Source organism: Cervus elaphus, chromosome 27 (assembly GCF_910594005.1).
Source record: "Cervus elaphus chromosome 27, mCerEla1.1, whole genome shotgun sequence".
NCBI classification, from domain to species: Eukaryota; Metazoa; Chordata; class Mammalia; order Artiodactyla; family Cervidae; genus Cervus; species Cervus elaphus.
The window spans coordinates 5,644,760-5,662,199 of record NC_057841.1 but is presented as its reverse complement, the minus strand read 5'-3'; the positions used below and the strand labels follow the sequence as shown (position 1 = coordinate 5,662,199).

Here is a 17,440-nt window from a genome sequence, read left to right as displayed (position 1 = left end):
CTTCTCCTGGGGCCCCGCCCATTCCCTGCTCACGGCCCCGCCGCGTTTGTCTTCCTGCCGACGTCTCCCCGCCAAGGTCTCCCCCTCTGGCTTTGCCCCGCCCCACGTCTCCTTGTCACCGTCGCCCCGCCTTGCGTCGCCATTTGTCCGTAGTCGCTGAGCAAACATGTGGGCCGCTCTCAGGTGGCGGCCGGGGCTCCATCTGGGGCTCCTGAGTGGTGTCCGAGGTCTGCACAGCTCGCCTGTGTCCTGTGGCAAGAACCTACTCAAGAAATTTGCTTCGAAAACCAAGTAATGTTCCCGAGTGGGGTGGAGGGCGTTGGGCGGTGGCCCGGGCCGGGGTCCTCAAGGGTGGGGGCTCCGCCTGGGCGCTAGCTGGCGCCCGAGCGCGCAGCCAAGTCTGTGAGCGTAGTCTCCGCGGGTGAAAGTCCACCCGTCACGGCTGCCGTTTGCGGTTTTTCCACCCTGCCTTTTTTCTGTACTTTACTACACAACTGTAGTTGTGATGATTTTAAGTCTGCTAAAAGCAAAGTGAACTTTTAAAGCCAAGTGATGTTTACATTCCACCATGGGTCCGAGGTTTCAAATCGTCGGATTCAACCAACCTTGGATTGAAAATGTTCAGAAGAAATTCCACGAAGTTCTAAAAAACAGAACCTGAACTTGCCTTGCTGGCAACTGTTTTGGTAGTATTTACATGGTATTAGGTATGGTAAGTAACCTGGCGATGACTTAGTGTGTCCGGGAGGATGCGCGGAGTTTATGAGCAAACACAACGCGTTGGGCATCCTCGAGTTTTGGTGTTTGTGGGATCTTGGAAGCAGTTCCTTACAGACACCGAGGGATGGTGATTCTTGTTATTAGAAGCGTTTTTACGGGAGAGCAGTTTCATCACAGGGAAATAAGAAAAATATGTAAGAATTGCCTTTCCACCTTAATGCTTTCTCTGTGAGGTTAATTTGAGGAATTAAAAAAATAGGATATGTTTTGCTGTGATAAGAGATAAGTATAATAAATTATGTTAATTTCCACATCATTTTGATTCTATTGTAGATATGTGTAAGTGTATATATGTATATGTTTTGTTTTAATACACTTTAAAAAAGTTTTAGATTGGCAAAGATGAGTAGAGTTCCCACATGAGCACAGTTTCCCCTATATTAATCTCTTATATTGGTTTGGCATATGTGTTACAGTCGATGAACCAGCACTGATACATTATTATTAACTAAAGTCTGAGCTTTATGCACCTTTCCTTCGTTTTCTGCTGTCCTTTTTCTGTTTCGGTATCCTATCCAGGGACATCTTTTTAGGTTCCTCTTCACCTGTGTCAGTTTCTCCAACTGTTGGTGCTTGATGACCTCCACAGTTTGAGGAGCACTGGTTAGATATTTGTAGAATACCTCTCTGTTGGTACTGGTGTGATGATTTTCTCTTGATTATACTGGGGTCTTGGTTTGGGGGGAAGATGATACATGTAAAGTGACATTTTCATCACATCATCACACCATATGAACACATACATGATGTTTATCCCTGTTGATGCTGGTCTTGATCACTGACTAGGGTCCTTTGTGTCTGTCAAGTTTATCCACTTGAGGTAAAGTTACCTCCCCCGCTCTGATTCCGTGCTGTCATCTTTGCAGGGAAGTCACTGTATGCCGCTCACACATAAGGAGTAGTGTGAGTTAGGTTCATGAATTATTGAGACTTTTGATGGAACATGTGTCTCTTTTTCTCCATTTGTTAATTCCTATCAGTATGCACCCATGGGTTAGAACCCATTACTACTTAATTTTGCTCCAGTTGTTCCAGCTTTGACCATTGGTAGCTCTTTCAGGTGGCTTCTGTGTTCCTTTGACATACTTCATTGTTAGGGGTTTTGAAGTAGTTTTTATTTTATTTTATTTATTTATTGGTTGTACTGGGTCTTTGTTGCTGCCCACAGGCTTTCTTTAGTTGTGGGGAGAGGGGGCTACTCTCTAGCTGCAGTGAGCAGCTTCTCATTGCAGGGCACAGGCTCTAGGACCTGTGGGCTCAGTAGCTTAGTTGCTCTGTGGCATGTGGGATCTTCCAGGATCAGGGATCAAACCTGTGTCCCCTGTGTTGGCAGGCAGATTCTTAACCAGTAGACTACCGGGGAAACCCTTGAAGTAGTTTTTTACGTTTAAAGAAATTTATTAGCATTTCTTTACTTTATGGCACTACAGAATGCCTCAGCACTAGAACCAGCCATTTCTCCAAGGAGCTCTGCCTGGTTCCTTCACTGGACACTGGCATCAGAACCATGATCTGGAGCTGAGTATGTCATTGCTACTGGGGTATTTGTCTTTTATACCCATTCAGCTGACAAAGTGAAAACAATATGTGTTCAGGTTAAGTCAGGGGTGTATGCTTATCTATAAATGTTTCTCCATGTCACCACCTGTAGCTGTAAAAAGTGGAACTTGAGTTCCTGCTGACCTCCATCTCTAATCTGCTGGCGCCTGGATGGTCCTCACCCCCCTCCCTTGCTTGTCTGCAGCAGTCAGGAGACTGGCTCTCCCATCCGCCTTCTGCTGACCTAGCTGTCAGTGTGTGAGGGTGTCAGTTGTTAACCAGATCCCAGGCAGCAGCTTTGTTGAGTAGGAAATGTGTGCGGTAGGTGTGTTTTTAAGATCCCCTTTCTCCATCTTTAGGACTAGAAGTAGACTTAGGTAAAACTTGGAGCTGAATTAAAACTGCCTTCCGTCCCTCCCTGAAAACCCATGCTGCTGTCAGGTGGATATCTAAATCTTTTAGAACCCCAGGAACTTAGTCTGTATGTCCAGGCTTAGCCCTTTAGAAACAGCTGTGATATCATAACCTGCGGTTAGCATTTATAACTGTTTCTTACCCAGCTTGCCATTGTATCCAGCAGAGTTCTCACTTTCTTCTACAGGAAGAAGTTCTGGTATGAAGGTCCTTCCTTGGGCTCTCACTTGGTAAGTAGGAGGAGCAGTGACGAGCACTTTGGGATCTCGGAGGGCAGGAGGCCCTGCCCCGGGCAGCACTCCAGCCTGTGGGCCGTCTGCATCAGTACGGGAGGGAGCAGGGTCTGGAGGGGTGAGCCTGCGTACGTACGCTGCTAACGTGGGGATTTGACCTTTAAAAAAATTACACCACAGTTTTCCAGAATGTCGTATCTGTTACCAGATTCTAACATGGTGACATCCATTCAGGTTGTGTGTGTGTGTGTGTAACACAGATATGTATAGGTATGCAGGCACTCCTTGTGTTGCATTTCCTACATACTTTTTACGGATTGAGGTCTGTGGTATCCCTGCTTTGGCAGGTCAGCGTCAGCATGTTTTAGCAAAAAAGTGTTTTCAGTTAAGGCGTGTATATTGTCTTTAGATACACTGCTACTGCACACTTAATAGACTACACTATAGTGCAGACATAACTTATATGCTTCGGGAATCCAGAAAATTCATGTGACTCATTGTATTGTGATATCTGCTTTATTGTAATACTCTGGAAGGTAATATTGTAATAGTCTGTAAAAGTCTGTAATAGTCTGCAGTATTTCTGAAATATATTGTATGTGTATCATGGAAGTGTATGTAACGAATGGTTCCTTTTAGAAAAAAAAAAAACTGTGAAAAAAAAAAAAGAAAAAAAAAAAAACTGTGTATACTAGAAACCTCCTACTTCACTGAGTACACTAAAGCCTTTGGCTGTGTGGATCACAACAAACTGGTTAAAGAGATGGGACCACCTTACCTGCCTCCTGAGAAATCTGCGTGCACATCAAGAAGCAGCAGTTAGAACTGGACAAGGAATAACAAACTGGTTCCAAATTGGGAAAGGAGTACATCAAGGCTGTATATTGTCACCTTGCTTATTTACCTTCTATACAGAGTACATCATGCGAAATGCCAGGCTGGATGAAGCACAAGCTGGAATCAAGATTGGTAGGAGAAATATCAATAACCTCAGATATACAGATGACACCACCCTTATGGCAGAAAGCAAAGAGGAACTAAAGAGCTTCTTGATGAAAGTGAAAGAGTAGAGTAAAAAAGCTGGCTTAAAACTCAACATTCAAAAAAAGATCATGGCATCTGGTCTCATCACTTCATGGCAAATAGATGGGGAAACAGTGACAGACTTTATTTTTGGGGGCTCAAAAATAACTGCAGATGGTGATTGCAGCCATGAAATTAAAAGATGCTTGCTCCTTGGAAGAAAAGCTATGACAAACCTAGACAGCATATTAAAAAGCATAGACATTACTTTGCCAACAAAGGTCAGTGTAGTCAAAGCTATGGTTTTTCCAATAGTTGTGTATGGATGTGAGAGCTGGACTGTAAAGAAAGCTGAGCACCGAAGAATTGATGCCTTTGAACTGTGGTGTTGGATAAGACTCTTCAGAGTCCCTTGGACTGCAAGGAGATCCAACCAGTCCATCCTAAAGGAGATAAGTCCTGAGTATTAATTGAAAGGACTGAATCTGACACTTCAATACTTTGGCCACGTGATGTGAAGAACCGACTCATTGGAAAAGACCCTGATGATGGGAAAGACTGAAGGCAGGAGGAGAAGGGAACGAGAGGATGAGGTTGTTGGATGGCATCACCGACTTGATGATTGAGTGAGCTTGAGGAATTGGTGGTGTACAGGGAAGCTTGGCGTGCTGCAGTCCATGGGGGTTGCAGAGTCGGACACAACTGAGCAACTGAACTGATACTGGAAACCACTGAATTGTACGTTTTAAGAGGGAGAATTTTATGGTATGTGGATTACATTTCACTAAGAATTTTCTTGGAAATATATATGTACTTGACCTGCTTTTAATTTTGAAGGGATACTAGGTAAAATCTAGACAGGTCCAGGTCTGTAAAATGAAGTATATATAAAAGCCAAGGTGACTGAGGGTGACCCTTGTTGTCAGTAAGGTTCATGTACAGATGTCATGTTGGCCTTTGTGTAATGTTGGCCTTTCTTCTTGATGGAGACCCACAAGTCATCCCAGTTGGAGTTCCTGACGAAGTGCACCTCTCGGAGAACCCGGAAGGAAGACCAGGTGCGCCTGAGGGCCCTGAACGGTCTCCTCTACAAAGCGCTCACAGACATGCTGTGCACCCCGGAAGTGAGCCAGGAGTTGTGTGACCTGAACGTGGAGCTCTGCAAGGTAGCCAAGGGGCCTTGCACCCTATCACGCGCCTGGCATTGGGAGAGGCAGGAGGGAGGCTCGGTGTGTGCCTTGAGGTGTTGGGAGGAAGGCATGGGGGGCAGGTTCAGATAGCACCCGGTGCTCTGCCGGGGGTGAGATGGGCCATCAGAGGAAGACCTGGGTCAGATGAGTGGTGGCCCATGTGCCTTCCTCTCCGGGTAAGGACGGAGAGCTGGCTCCTGCCGTCTGCACCCTCAGGGTGGAGTGGGTTCACCCCAGGGAGGGCAGAGGGCACTGAGGCGCTTCTGGGGCGGGGTGGGGGCTGGAGTCAGGTCAGGGCGCTGGGCGCTAGCGATGGGGACAAAGCTGGGACTGCCCTTGGGTTAGTGCCTCTCTGCTGACACTCTCTGTCCACGAGAGCCCAGGTGAACTGACAGAGATTTGGGGCGGGGGTGGGGGAGCTCAGGTCTCTCTGACTTCAGACTTCTCCGCCTGCCGCGTCTTCTGGAGGACGACCCTCTCTGAGGCTCAGAACGCACACACGGAGGCCATCCTGCGGAGAAGTGCTGCGCACATGAGGTGAGCCGTCTGCCTGACCCTGCCTGCCGGCCAGTGTGTTTACCATTTTTGCTTTTAAGAAAAATTTGGGAAGTGTTTTCTTGAATTTCAGAACAGAATTCACATCTTCATATAAGCCACAAGCCAGGTCAGTGGTTCCCTAAGTGGGTCCTGGGTCCCTGGGGACCCCCGAGGTCCTTTGTCGGGGGACGTTCCTGAGGTAAGAGCTGTTTTCATGGTGAGGTGTGGTTTTCCTTTCTCGCTGTGTGGACGTTTGCACCGAGGATGTCCTGGTCATCACTGTGGCGTCAGCATATACTCACGGTAATCAACTGCCAGCTTCATTAAGAATATGCTTGGTGAATAAGCAGAAGTTACTCCCTTTATTAAATCTGACCCTTGGGCACATCTTTTTAGTATCTGTGGTGGAAAGTGTGGATGAAGTCCTGGTGGTTGTCTTGGAAAAATATTGTGGTTGCTGATTGTGATCCAGAATACACATTTTTCACTTGGAAGAACAAGTGAACCAACTGTGGTTATTAAGATGTAGGTATCTGACAGACATTTTCTCCAAAGTGAGTAAAGTGAACGTGTCGCTTCAAGAAAACAACTGACCATGTTTGTTACCAGTGATAAAATTCAAGCTTTTGGTGAAAATGAGAATTTGAGAAAGCCTGTACCCACTACTGTGAGTTTGACAGCTTTGCAGTTCATAAGACCCTTTTGATGAGATTGGAGATGATATATTGTAGAGTGCATCATCAATTCTGAAAATCTGTGTAACTTAGTAAATCAGTATTTTCGGAAAAATACCAATGTGTGATGTTACAAAATCACCAATGGGGAAAGGTCAATTCAGAAGGCAAGAGGATCACAGGATTTTAATGTACCGAGAGTGACCTGTCCATCCCTCTGGTTTCAGATTCCACATTGCAGCCTTAAATAAACCACTTTCGTTGAGATTCTATGTAGCATCAGAGAACGTCGACACCTTTCTGAAGGGCTGTTCACATACTCTTCCTTTTTCAGTTACAGATCCGAGAGCTTACATTTCCTTCTTTTTTAAGCAAAATAGTAGGACAGATTGAATGCAGATACAGAGGTGAGAAACTACTTGACTTCCATTATGCTGGGTTTTAAAGAAATTTGAAACCGTGTAAGCAGTGTCAGGAGAAGGCAATGGCAACCCACTCCAGTACTCTTGCCTGGAAAGTCCCTTGGACTGAGTAGCCTGGTGGGCTGTAGTCCATGGAGCCGCTAAGAGTCAGACACGACTGAGCGACTTCAGTTTCACTTTTCACGTTCATGCATTGGAGAAGGAAATGGCAACCCACTCCAGTGTTCTTGCCTGGAGAATCCCAGGGACGGGGAGCCTGGTGGGCTGCTGTCTGTGGGGTCGCACAGAGTCGGACGCGACTGCAGCGACTTAGCAGCAGCAGCAAGCAGTGTCACTCTTCTTAGTCTCATTTAAAATACAGCTGTTATTTGAATCAATTAATGAATACATATTTTTATATTTTTCAGCTTCACTTTCTAATGTGTTAAATGTTGATTGATGTAACCCACATAAACAAAAGGTCTTTGGTGTCCTCAGTAATTGTTAAGAGTATAAAGGGGGTTCTGAGACCAAAAATTGTCTCAGTGAGAACCACTGAGCTGGGTGGTAGGAAAAAAGTTAATCAGTTTTCTCCTCAGTCTTTAAAACGCGGAAAACCTCAGAACTGGGCTTTCTCCTTCCTTCTTCTCTTTCTCCCTGGGCCTCCTGCCTCCACTGTACAGCAGGCTTCCATTTTTCTTCTTAAAGTTTTTATTTATTTTTGGCTGCTCTGGGTCTTCGATGCTGCACACAGGCTTTCTCCAGTCGTGGGGAGCAGGGGTGACTCTCGTCACAGAGCATGGGCTCCGGAGCACAGGCTCTGTAGTTGGGGCTCACGGGCTTAGTTGCCCCATGGGGTGTGGGCTCTTCCTGGTCCAGGGATTGAACCTGCGTCCCCGGGTTCTTGACCCCTGGACCCCAGGGAAGCCCCACGCTTCCTTTTTAGAAGGCGAGGTGGTAGATGCTGAGAGCAGGGTCCTGCAGGTCTGGTGTTCTCCTGTGTGCTTGCTCAGCTGCTCTGCATCCCTCACAGTGTTGTGGTCTCTGAAGCTGGGCGTCAGAGTGCTCGTCACTCTCAGAAACAAGAAAATGAGAGATTTCCAACAAGTGTTGAGATAACAGCATGGTTTTCTTATTAGCTTTTAGGTAATCAGAAAAGTGGGGCTTTCTTGGTAGCTCAGTGGTGAAGAATCACCTGCAATGCAGGAGACATGGGTTTGATCCCTGAGTCGGGAAGATCCCCTGGAGGAGGGCATGGCAACCCACTCCAGTATTCTTGCCTGGAGAATCCCATGGGCAGAGGAGCCTGGTGGGCTACAGTCCGTGGGGTCGCAAATAGTCGGACACGACTAAAGCGACTAAACAGCAGCAGCAATCAGAAAAGTCAGTTGAACAGAATGTTTCCCACCTCTTTGGATCACCAGGCTTTAGTGTAAATCCGCATGACTGTGTATCAGTTCTGTCGCTGAGCAGCTGTGCTTGTGTGTCCCAGCAGTGTCTCTGTGTCTGGCGTCTGGTGGTGGTGGGCTGGTGGCCACCCTTCTGTGGAGCCGCTGCTGGTGCCCGTGAATGGAGGGGTGGACGCTGGCGGTGACACCCGCAGGCCTTCCCAAGTTCACGGCAGACTTGATAAGGGTCTCAAAAGCTGCATTTAGAGCGTTAAAAACAGTTGTGATAATGCATTTTATATCCCTATTGAAATGTGGCAGTTGGCTAAGGAAGATTTTTCATCCTCGAATACTGTGATGAACAAAACTCACGTCTCACCTCTTTGTGAGATGACATTTCTGTTTCTGGCATCCCTCCGCCAGATGTCACTTCAACTGCTCAAACCTTATTTTCTCTCCAGGCATCTTCTGATGTCTCAGCAGACCCTGAGGAATGTGCCGCCCATAGTGTTCGTTCAGGACAAAAAATATGCAGCTGTGATGGAGGTAAGGCTTTTACATAATTGTGTCTTTACTGTGTCAACTTTTGTATGCATACGGTTTTACTTTTAAGTTTTAAATATTCAAAAGAATCCTGTGTACAGATTTTAAAAGGTAATATTTGGAAAGGTACAAATGAAAAGTAGGGCTCCTGTGTCCCTGTCCTCACCCCAGTTTCCCAGAGGAAGCCACATTGCATAGCTTTAATTTTTTGATGCTCGTCAGAATCACCCTCAAAACTATAACCCCGTGGTTGTAGTTTGAATATAAATGTGATGCAGTCGGAGCTGCCCCCTGAGCGTGCCGCCTCCTCTCACTTCCCTGAGTTTCAGTCTGTCTGTGGTTACTTTACACCATCAAGGCTGACACACTTACGTTCTGTCCTGGAACTGTCATTGTTTCATAGTTGTTTTCCTTGTTTTCCATACAGGTTTTAGAGGTTAAAACCCTGTTAACATACATGCATTTTTCTTTCTTTTTTTCAGCTTTTGTTCTTTTATTTTTTTTTTAATTTTTTAAATTTTTTTTGAATTCTTTTTTTTTTTTTATTAGTTGGAGGCTAATTACTTCACAACATTTCAGTGGGTTTTGTCATACATTGACATGAATCAGCCATGGAGTTACATGTATTCCCCATCCCAATCCCCCCTCCCACCTCCCTCTCCACCCGATTCCTCTGGGTCTTCCCAGTGCACCAGGCCCGAGCACTTGTCTCATGCATCCCACCTGGGCTGGTGATCTGTTTCACTATAGATAATATACATGCTGTTCTTTCGAAACATCCCACCCTCACCTCCCACAGAGTTCAAAAGTCTGTTCTGTACTTCTGTGTCTCTTTTTCTGTTTTGCATATAGGGTTATCATTACCATCTTTCTAAATTCCATATATATGTGTTAGTATGCTGTAATGTTCTTTATCTTTATCTTTCTGGCTTACTTCACTCTGTATAATGGGCTCCAGTTTCATCCATCTCATTAGAACTGATTTGAATTCATTCGAATTCATTCTTTTTAACGGCTGAGTAATATTCCATGGTGTATATGTACCACAGCTTCCTTATCCATTCATCTGCTGATGGGCATCTAGGTTGCTTCCATGTCCTGGCTATTATAAACAGTGCTGCGATGAACATTGGGGTGCACGTCTCTTTCAGATCTGGTTTCCTTGGTGTGTATGCCCAGGAGTGGGATTGCTGGGTCATATGGCAGTTCTATTTCCAGTTTTTTAAGAAATCTCCACACTGTTTTCCATAGTGGCTGTACTAGTTTGCATTCCCACCAACAGTGTAAGAGGGTTCCCTTTTCTCCACACCCTCTCCAGCATTTATTGCTTGTAGACTTTTGGATAGCAGCCATCCTGACTGGCGTGTAATGGTACCTCATTGTGGTTTTGATTTGCATTTCTCTGATAATGAGTGATGTTGAGCATCTTTTCATGTGTTTGTTAGCCATCTGTATGTCTTCTTTGGAGAAATCTCTGTTTAGTTCTTTGGCCCATTTTTTGATTGGGTCATTTATTTTTCTGGAATTGAGCTGCAGGAGTTGCTTGTATATTTTTGAGATTAATCCTTTGTCTGTTGCTTCATTTGCTATTATTTTCTCCCAATCTGAGGGCTGTCTTTTCACCTTACTTATAGTTTCCTTTGTTGTGCAAAAGCTTTTAAGTTTCATTAGGTCCCATTTGTTTAGTTTTGCTTTTATTTCCAATATTCTGGGAGGTGGGTCATAGAGGATCCTGCTGTGATTCATGTCGGAGAGTGTTTTGCCTATGTTCTCCTCTAGGAGTTTTATAGTTTCTGTTCTTACATTTAGATCTTTAATCCATTTTGAGTTTATTTTTGTGTATGGTGTTAGAAAGTGTTCTAGTTTCATTCTTTTACAAGTGGTTGACCAGTTTTCCCAGCACCACTTGTTAAAGAGGTGGTCTTTTTTCCATTGTATATCCTTGCCTCCTTTGTCAAAGATAAGGTGTCCATAGGTTCGTGGATTTATCTCTGGGCTTTCTTTTCTGTTCCATTGATCTATATTTCTGTCTTTGTGCCAGTACCATACTGTCTTGATGACTGTGGCTTTGTAGTAGAGTCTGAAGTCAGGCAGGTTGATTCCTCCAGTTCCATTCTTCTTTCTCAAGATTACTTTGGCTATTCGAGTTTTTTTGTATTTCCATACAAATTGTGAAATTCTTTGGTCTAGTTCTGTGAAAAATACCGTTGGTAGCTTGATAGGGATTGCATTGAATCTATAGATTGCTTTGGGTAGAATAGCCATTTTGACAATATTGATTCTTCCAATCCATGAACACGGTATGTTTCTCCATCTGTTTGTGTCCTCTTTGATTTCTTTCATCAGTGTTTTATAGTTTTCTATGTATAGGTCTTTTGTTTCTTTAGGTAGATATACTCCTAAGTATTTTATTTTTTTTGTTGCAATGGTGAATGGTATTGTTTCCTTAATTTCTCTTTCTGTTTTTTCATTGTTAGTGTATAGGAATGCAAGGGATTTCTGTGTGTTAATTTTATATCCTGCAACTTTACTATATTCATTGATTAGCTCTAGTAATTTTCTGGTAGAGTCTTTAGGGTTTTCTATGTAGAGGATCATGTCATCTGCAAACAGTGAGAGTTTCACTTCTTCTTTTCCTATCTGGATTCCTTTTACTTCTTTTTCTGCTCTGATTGCTGTGGCCAAAACTTCCAACACTATGTTGAATAGTAGTGGTGAGAGTGGGCACCCTTGTCTTGTTCCTGATTTCAGGGGAAATGCTTTCAATTTTTCACCATTGAGGGTGATGCTTGCTGTGGGTTTGTTATATATAGCTTTTATTACATACATGCATTTTTCATCTGGTGGTAGTTCCTTGGTTATTAAGGCGTCTTACACTCGCACAGGTTCACTGAAGAAGCCAGCAGCACTGCAGGAGGATTTGGTGGCGTGTTCACTGTAAGACTAGGTAGTGCGTAGGTCCACAGAGGAAGAAAGATCCGGTTGTACATTGTTGTTTCTCATTTTTCATCATACACCTATACTGGAAACACTATTTGGATAATAGCCTCGTGGGTGTGTGGCTTCCTCGCTAGAAGGGGAGCAGGAGTGAAGATGCAGAGCCACTTGTCAGCCCAGGCAGGGTTTGGGCTGTGGTGTGCAGAACCCAGCAGGAGTCCCCGTGCAGGGCTGCGGGAGGAGCCCAGTCTGTCCTGGAGGGTGGGCTCCCTGCTCTCGCTAAATCGTGACTCGTCCCACTCTCTGTGGAGGAAGATGTCATGGCTGCAAGGTGCTCCCTGGCTGTGTGGGTTCCTTTCCAGAAAAGTCATTAGAGGGAGGACGTGCTCCCACCTGTATGCTTGTGTGTCTCTAGGGGGGGCTTTGTCCACTTCAGGCCTGTCTGTCCTACCACATGTGCCCAAGGGAAGTTCTGAAGGGTCACATGGTGATGGCGGGTCCTGCACGTGGAGCCGCCAAGGGAAGGTCAGGCCATGGCTGGACGCATTATCCTGCACTCTGTCTCACTGTAGTTTGGAGTAAAGGCTGAACCAGAGTAGGTTTCTCATTTGGGCAGGTGATTGTCAAGGGCATGGTCACTGCTTCTCCTGGCTAAGTCAGAGCAGAGTTTTTCAGACTCTGTACATTTTTAAGATTTAAAATCCTCCATTGGTAAGCAGCTTGGATAGACACAGAAATTTGAAATTAGTTCTCGATGAAACTTGGAGTCTTCTGTCAGTTTATTTCTGTCTAATATTGTTGCAACAAAAGTTGCAAGTAGTTGCTACTGCTCCAGTTTGAACAGCTTACTTTGCATTCTCAGGATAGAATGCAGTCTTCAGGTCACAGGTCTGGATGTTTGAAAGAGGCTGGTATCAACTATGTCCAAACTGAAGCCTAGGTAATTCAGCAAAACTACTGGTTCTGCCAGTGTGCATACTCAGATGCTCAGCACCGTTGGCCATCAGGAATGTGAGTTAACTCCCAGTTTTAACTCAAGGAGGCCAGTTTGTCCTCGATGTAGCATCATCATCCTGTTCCTGGGTTTTCTGTGGACTGGCTCGTGTCCAGTTCTGCCTCTTCTCACCTTGTGGTTTTAATAGCGTCACTTGTTGATGATGACTTCGTGTGGATGTCGGGACCCGGTTGTTGGTCAGGCTGGCTGGGCTTGTACTGAAGTAGGAGGTCAGGTCTCCGTGCACAGCCCTGGTGGGAGGACCTGGCGGCATCAGAGCAGGCAGGTGAAGGTGGCGGGACCTTGCTGGGCCCTGCTGAGGAGCAGAGTACATCTCCAGTCTTGGCCCCTCACACCCTACAGAGCTGGAGTCAAATGCTGGGCTTTGTGACTCCCACATAGCCATGCTGGGGGGTTCTTTCCCCCAAGCAAATTCTATGGCAAAATTGAAGCATTTTACTGAACCTCATTAGAAACCAGTAAGTGTCAGTAATTCAACTAATATTTAACTGGTTCCTTTGTAAATTTGACTAACATTTACACGCTTTAAGTATAGTTTTTTGAGAAGTCTTGGTTCATTATCAGAACAAGTGTAACTAAGATTGCGGGCGTGGGCAGTGTCAGGGAGGGAGCCCTGTCACACGGCTGGGCCCTGAGGTGGCCGTGGCTCTGGGTGGCCTGATACTCACAGTCTGCTGGCGCCCCTCTCGGGTGCAAGCAGTGGAGAAGCACAGCTCTCTGGTAACCCACTGTCTGTTGCGTTTCAGATTGATCGGCTACTGGCAATTGCTGATTTTGGACCCCAGGATGAAAAAGAAGACTTTGTGCAAAGTGACTTCAGGTGGTAACATGTGGACATGTGTTTTTGATTTGGGCACACACAGTTATGGACTTTCTGGTTTCCACAACCGCTGCACAGTCCTGCCTGCCCCCAGCCCAGTGTGTGGGGGTGGGCCCTGCTTTATGCTCTAGGGTCTTGACCTAAGGCCCAACCCAGTGTTGGCCCATGGCAGTCCACAGTGGCAGCCCGGCCAATTACCCAGCACCTCGGGGAGGTGTCAGGAGGGCCTCCGGGCCCACCAGAAGTGCTGGGGCCTGGACGCTGAGTGCTGGTGGTTGCAGCCCATCCTCACCGTTCCCTTGTGCATTTATGTCGAGTGCCTGCTCCTAGCAGGCCTGTTCTAATGCTTAGGGAATGCTGTGAACAAATGGCAGGTCTTTGGAGCCTGCGTCTTGCTAGGAAGCAGTGAATATCAGGATAGGCCTCTGAGAAGGTGATGTGAGGATTCGGGGTGTGGAGGGGTACCTGTTTCAGGTGAGGGAACAGCTACACCGGGTGTCTAGCCTGATCCTTAGATCAGCTATGTGAGCATCACTTGGGTACCATCAGGGCCTCAGGGGCCAGGGCCTATAGGAGCCAGCCTGCCAGGGGGTGGGGGGTAACACTTGGACCCCTGAGCTAGGTCAGAAGCCCCGAGTGGCAGTGAGTCCCGAGTTCCAGCTCAGTGAGGAGCAGACCTGGGAGAGACAGGTGGAGCGCCTGTGGGTGTGGAGCCCTTTCAGATCTGAGAGTGAGGGGCGTGCTGTGGCCAAATTGGGGTTTTGTGAGGATTGCTCTGGTTTTGCCCTCAGAATAGACTTGTCTTCTCTTTTGGTTCATCAGGTAACTAAGGACCAGCTCCCCATGATTCTGTTTAACTAGCCTAGTGCACTAGCCATGTTTAAGTGGGGAAGCCATGAAAATACACTTGATGTTAGCCCAGAATGTCTGCATCAGAAGCATGGTGGCCTGAGCCACATACAGGCTCCAGGGGTGCTGGTCAAGAAGTGCTAGACTGGAGACCACTGGACCAAACCCTGCTTTGTGCTGGCTCCACAGTTCTATTAGAGAGGCGGCAGCGCGGTGTGTGGGCAGGGGGCTAACAGTGTTTGTACGCCATGTGATATTTGTGCCTGGTGTGACAACTCCCCTTCTCCCCCAGCGACCCCGAGGCCCTGGATGTGGCTTTGCCAAGTGATACCGTGGGCTCTGCTGCACACTTCAACCTGTGTGGGATTGACCATGAGGCACTCAACAAGCAGATCCTGGAGTACAAGAGGAGAAGAGAGCAAGGGCACAGGAGTGCGGGGCACCTGTGGCCAGAGCATATGGCTGACCTGATGAAGCAGATGAGGAGGAGGAAGGCCAAGCCCCACGTGGACGATGACCTCTCTCCCAAGAACTATCTGCAGGGTGGGGAGTGACAAGCCCCTGGACGACTGAGGGGCCTCCTGAGGAGCGCGCCCCAGGGTACGGGTGGGGCTCCAAGAAGCAGAGCAGGAACTGAGGTGGAGAGAAAGGATCAGAAGGCAGTGGATCATGACCTGGCTCCGGGTGTGTGGGCACTCAGTGCCGTCTGCACCCTTTGTGCAGTGCTGCGGGGGAGGCCTGTGGGAAGGGTGTAAACCCTCTTGGTGGATGGTGAGCGGTCAGGCCTCCACGTGTGCACGTTTGCTCACTCACTGGTTTCTCCACAGCCCGCAGATCTGTGGCTGCTGTGCTCCCCTGGTCTTCCTGGACACGCGGACACTCGAGTCCTGGGATGCACAGGTGGCCTCTGTTCACAGATGCACTGCTTTGCCTGCTTCATTCACCTTGGACTGTAAACGGCTGTCCTCTCTGCAGTTGGGTTAGCCCCACTTTAGTGCCTTTTGATGGAGATGTCAGTCCTGGCCCTGAGTTGCTGACGAGTTCTTCTGAGTGTGAGATTCTGTGCTGTGACTTCCAAAGAGAATGCATGTCTTAGATGAGCCTCATTAGGAAATAATCATTGAGTCTGACACAGAGAAAGTGTCCTAAATTTGGGGCATCTCAACTCACCAGGTGTCAGCCTTGAAGTACTGAAAATGCTGAAAATACTGAAAATACCAACCCAGTCAGACGACTGGAGAAGGACTCCTGCTGAGATAGAGCAGGGACGTTTGTAGCGTGGCTTTCAGGGCGTGTGATCCCCCTTCTTGTAACCTGTCTTGGGAAGGTTGCCCGTGTCCCAGCAGCAGTGGCATGGCCTGGATGCTCCGTTCCCTGTCAGCACCTGGGACGAGGTGCAGTACCCGACAGGGATGCAGCCCCCACTGGAGGGAAAGCAAGCGTCCTGGGACACAGGCCAGCCACGTGGGTACCCTCTCTGGGCACATGGCTGTGGGGGTGGTGCGTGTGTGACGCTGCCCTGGAGGGGTGCAGGTACCTGTGCGGGTGTTTCCTTAGGAAGGTGGGTGCTCACACAGCCCCTTCTCCAGACCAGAGATGTCTGGAGGGAGGACTGGCCAGTGTGAGAATGTGCACTGGACCTGCTCTAACGAGCGGTGAGGTGGCAGACTTGGGAGCGCCTGCCTTGAAGGACTGTGGGTGCCTCTGGGGTGTTTCTGGTGCTCCTGTCTTGCCAGGCTGGAACCAGAGCTCACACACGTGCCCTTGGAGGCTGGAGAAATGCCGTCTCAGTTCTACCTGAAAGTTCATGGTGCTGCTGTAGCCTTTGTGTTGAAGGAAAGCTGTGTCTTCTGCTGTAGCTTCTGTTGGGAGGAAGCCCTGCCCTGCAGCAGAGATAGCCCCAAACTGGCCACGACCAGCAGGATGGCAGCAAGTTTCCCTAGACCTCAGGGCACCTTCCCTTTGTAGTCCTCCCATCTCTCACAGTCAGACACATTCAGACACACACTCAGCACAGTGTCTCAGTGTGAGAGAGTGCACACACACACACACACCCCTCCTCTTTGTAGCCCACCCAACTCTCACACACATACACTCAGTGCATTGTCTCAGTGCAAGGCTCTTAGTAGCCTTCCTGCCGCTGGGCCCTGCTTCCTGCAGCTCTGAGTCTTGGTGAGAGGAATCTTGTTGTTTTCCTTCTTAGAACAGCCGTGTATGGTGTCAGGACTAATTCTGTGCCCCAGGTGCAGAGGACAGAAGGGAGGTGCTGTCACGTTTCCCGGGGATGGCAGCTCCGGGCTCCTCTAGCAACATCCCAGCAGCAGCAGCCTGGACTCCACTTCTTTCCCTGAGAAAACGCAGCTTGGTCTAACCAGGAGCTTTGCTGGACATGCTGTGTGAGCAGCAGCTCTGAGTCAGCCCTTCAGTGTCTCACTTTACCCTCTGGAATGCACGCAGGTAGTCTCACCAGTGTTTGAAGACCTCAGAGTTTTCAGTAGCTGAAGGTAAAACTTGCACCCTACACTATTTCATTTCGCTCTGCATATCGGTTCCCAGTTTTATAGAATGCAGGTCCTTGCTGCATTGTTTTCATTTTCAGACTGACTAATGCATAGCACCTTTCAACATGAACTGTGACATTATTAGATCCAGCTTATTAAAGTAAGCTGCTCTGTGAAGAATATGTACAGGAAGGAACTCTGAAATGTTCAATAAAGCCTCTTCACTCAGCCCCAAACATAAAATCCCCTGTGTCTCCACTCTGTGCAGATGGCCCATGCACTGGCTTTAGAGAAGCACTTGATGCGGGTTCCGCAGAAATGAGTCAGTGAAGTGCAGTGGGGAGAGGCCCCTGTAGGTAATGGGTGTTCTGGGTGGGCTGTGAGCTGCATAAAGAGCAACCAAACACATCATCAAGGTTGGTGTGGTGTTGGCGTCCGTGTTGTGTAGACTGGCCCTTCCATTTGCGGAAGTTGAGCTCCAGATGTTGGTCCCTACTCGGGCCCACAAATTGCAAACTGTCTTGCAGGCTGGATGCCTGCATCACATGTTACTGGGACCAAGGAGGCTCAGGAGGAGTCACTGTCCCCATCTGGCT

General features: G+C 47.5%; 1 protein-coding gene across 4 annotated transcripts; it reads left to right on the top strand.

The window, feature by feature from the left end:
* Positions 1-69: 69 nt before the first annotated feature.
* Positions 70-17,087, top strand: RBFA (ribosome binding factor A). 4 transcript variants are annotated; one of them, XM_043889572.1, is made up of 8 exons: positions 70-291; positions 2,921-2,963; positions 4,979-5,155; positions 5,604-5,716; positions 8,641-8,725; positions 13,421-13,494; positions 14,636-14,943; positions 15,171-17,087. In XM_043889572.1, exons 1-7 carry the CDS (start codon positions 167-169, stop codon positions 14,895-14,897), a joined length of 879 nt encoding a protein of 292 aa, XP_043745507.1. In that variant the 5' UTR covers positions 70-166; the 3' UTR covers positions 14,898-14,943; positions 15,171-17,087. The 4 variants fall into 4 exon arrangements, 2 of the variants coding, with proteins under 2 accessions (XP_043745507.1, XP_043745506.1); XR_006338205.1 differs by having other exon boundaries at positions 71-291; positions 14,636-14,949; XR_006338204.1 differs by having other exon boundaries at positions 71-291; positions 14,636-15,027.
* The last annotated feature ends 353 nt before the right edge of the window (positions 17,088-17,440 follow it).

What these genes read in the sequence shown, in the direction of transcription:
- RBFA (XM_043889572.1), top strand. Translation starts at nt 167, where the DNA reads ATGTGGGCCGCTCTCAGGTGGCGGCCGGGGCTCCATCTGGGGCTCCTG. An exon ending in AAATTTGCTTCGAAAACCAA is followed by an intron (nt 292 to 2,920) that starts GTAATGTTCCCG and finishes TTTCTTCTACAG; the next exon opens with GAAGAAGTTCTGGTATGAAG. An exon ending in AGAAGTGCTGCGCACATGAG is followed by an intron (nt 5,717 to 8,640) that starts GTGAGCCGTCTG and finishes TTTTCTCTCCAG; the next exon opens with GCATCTTCTGATGTCTCAGC.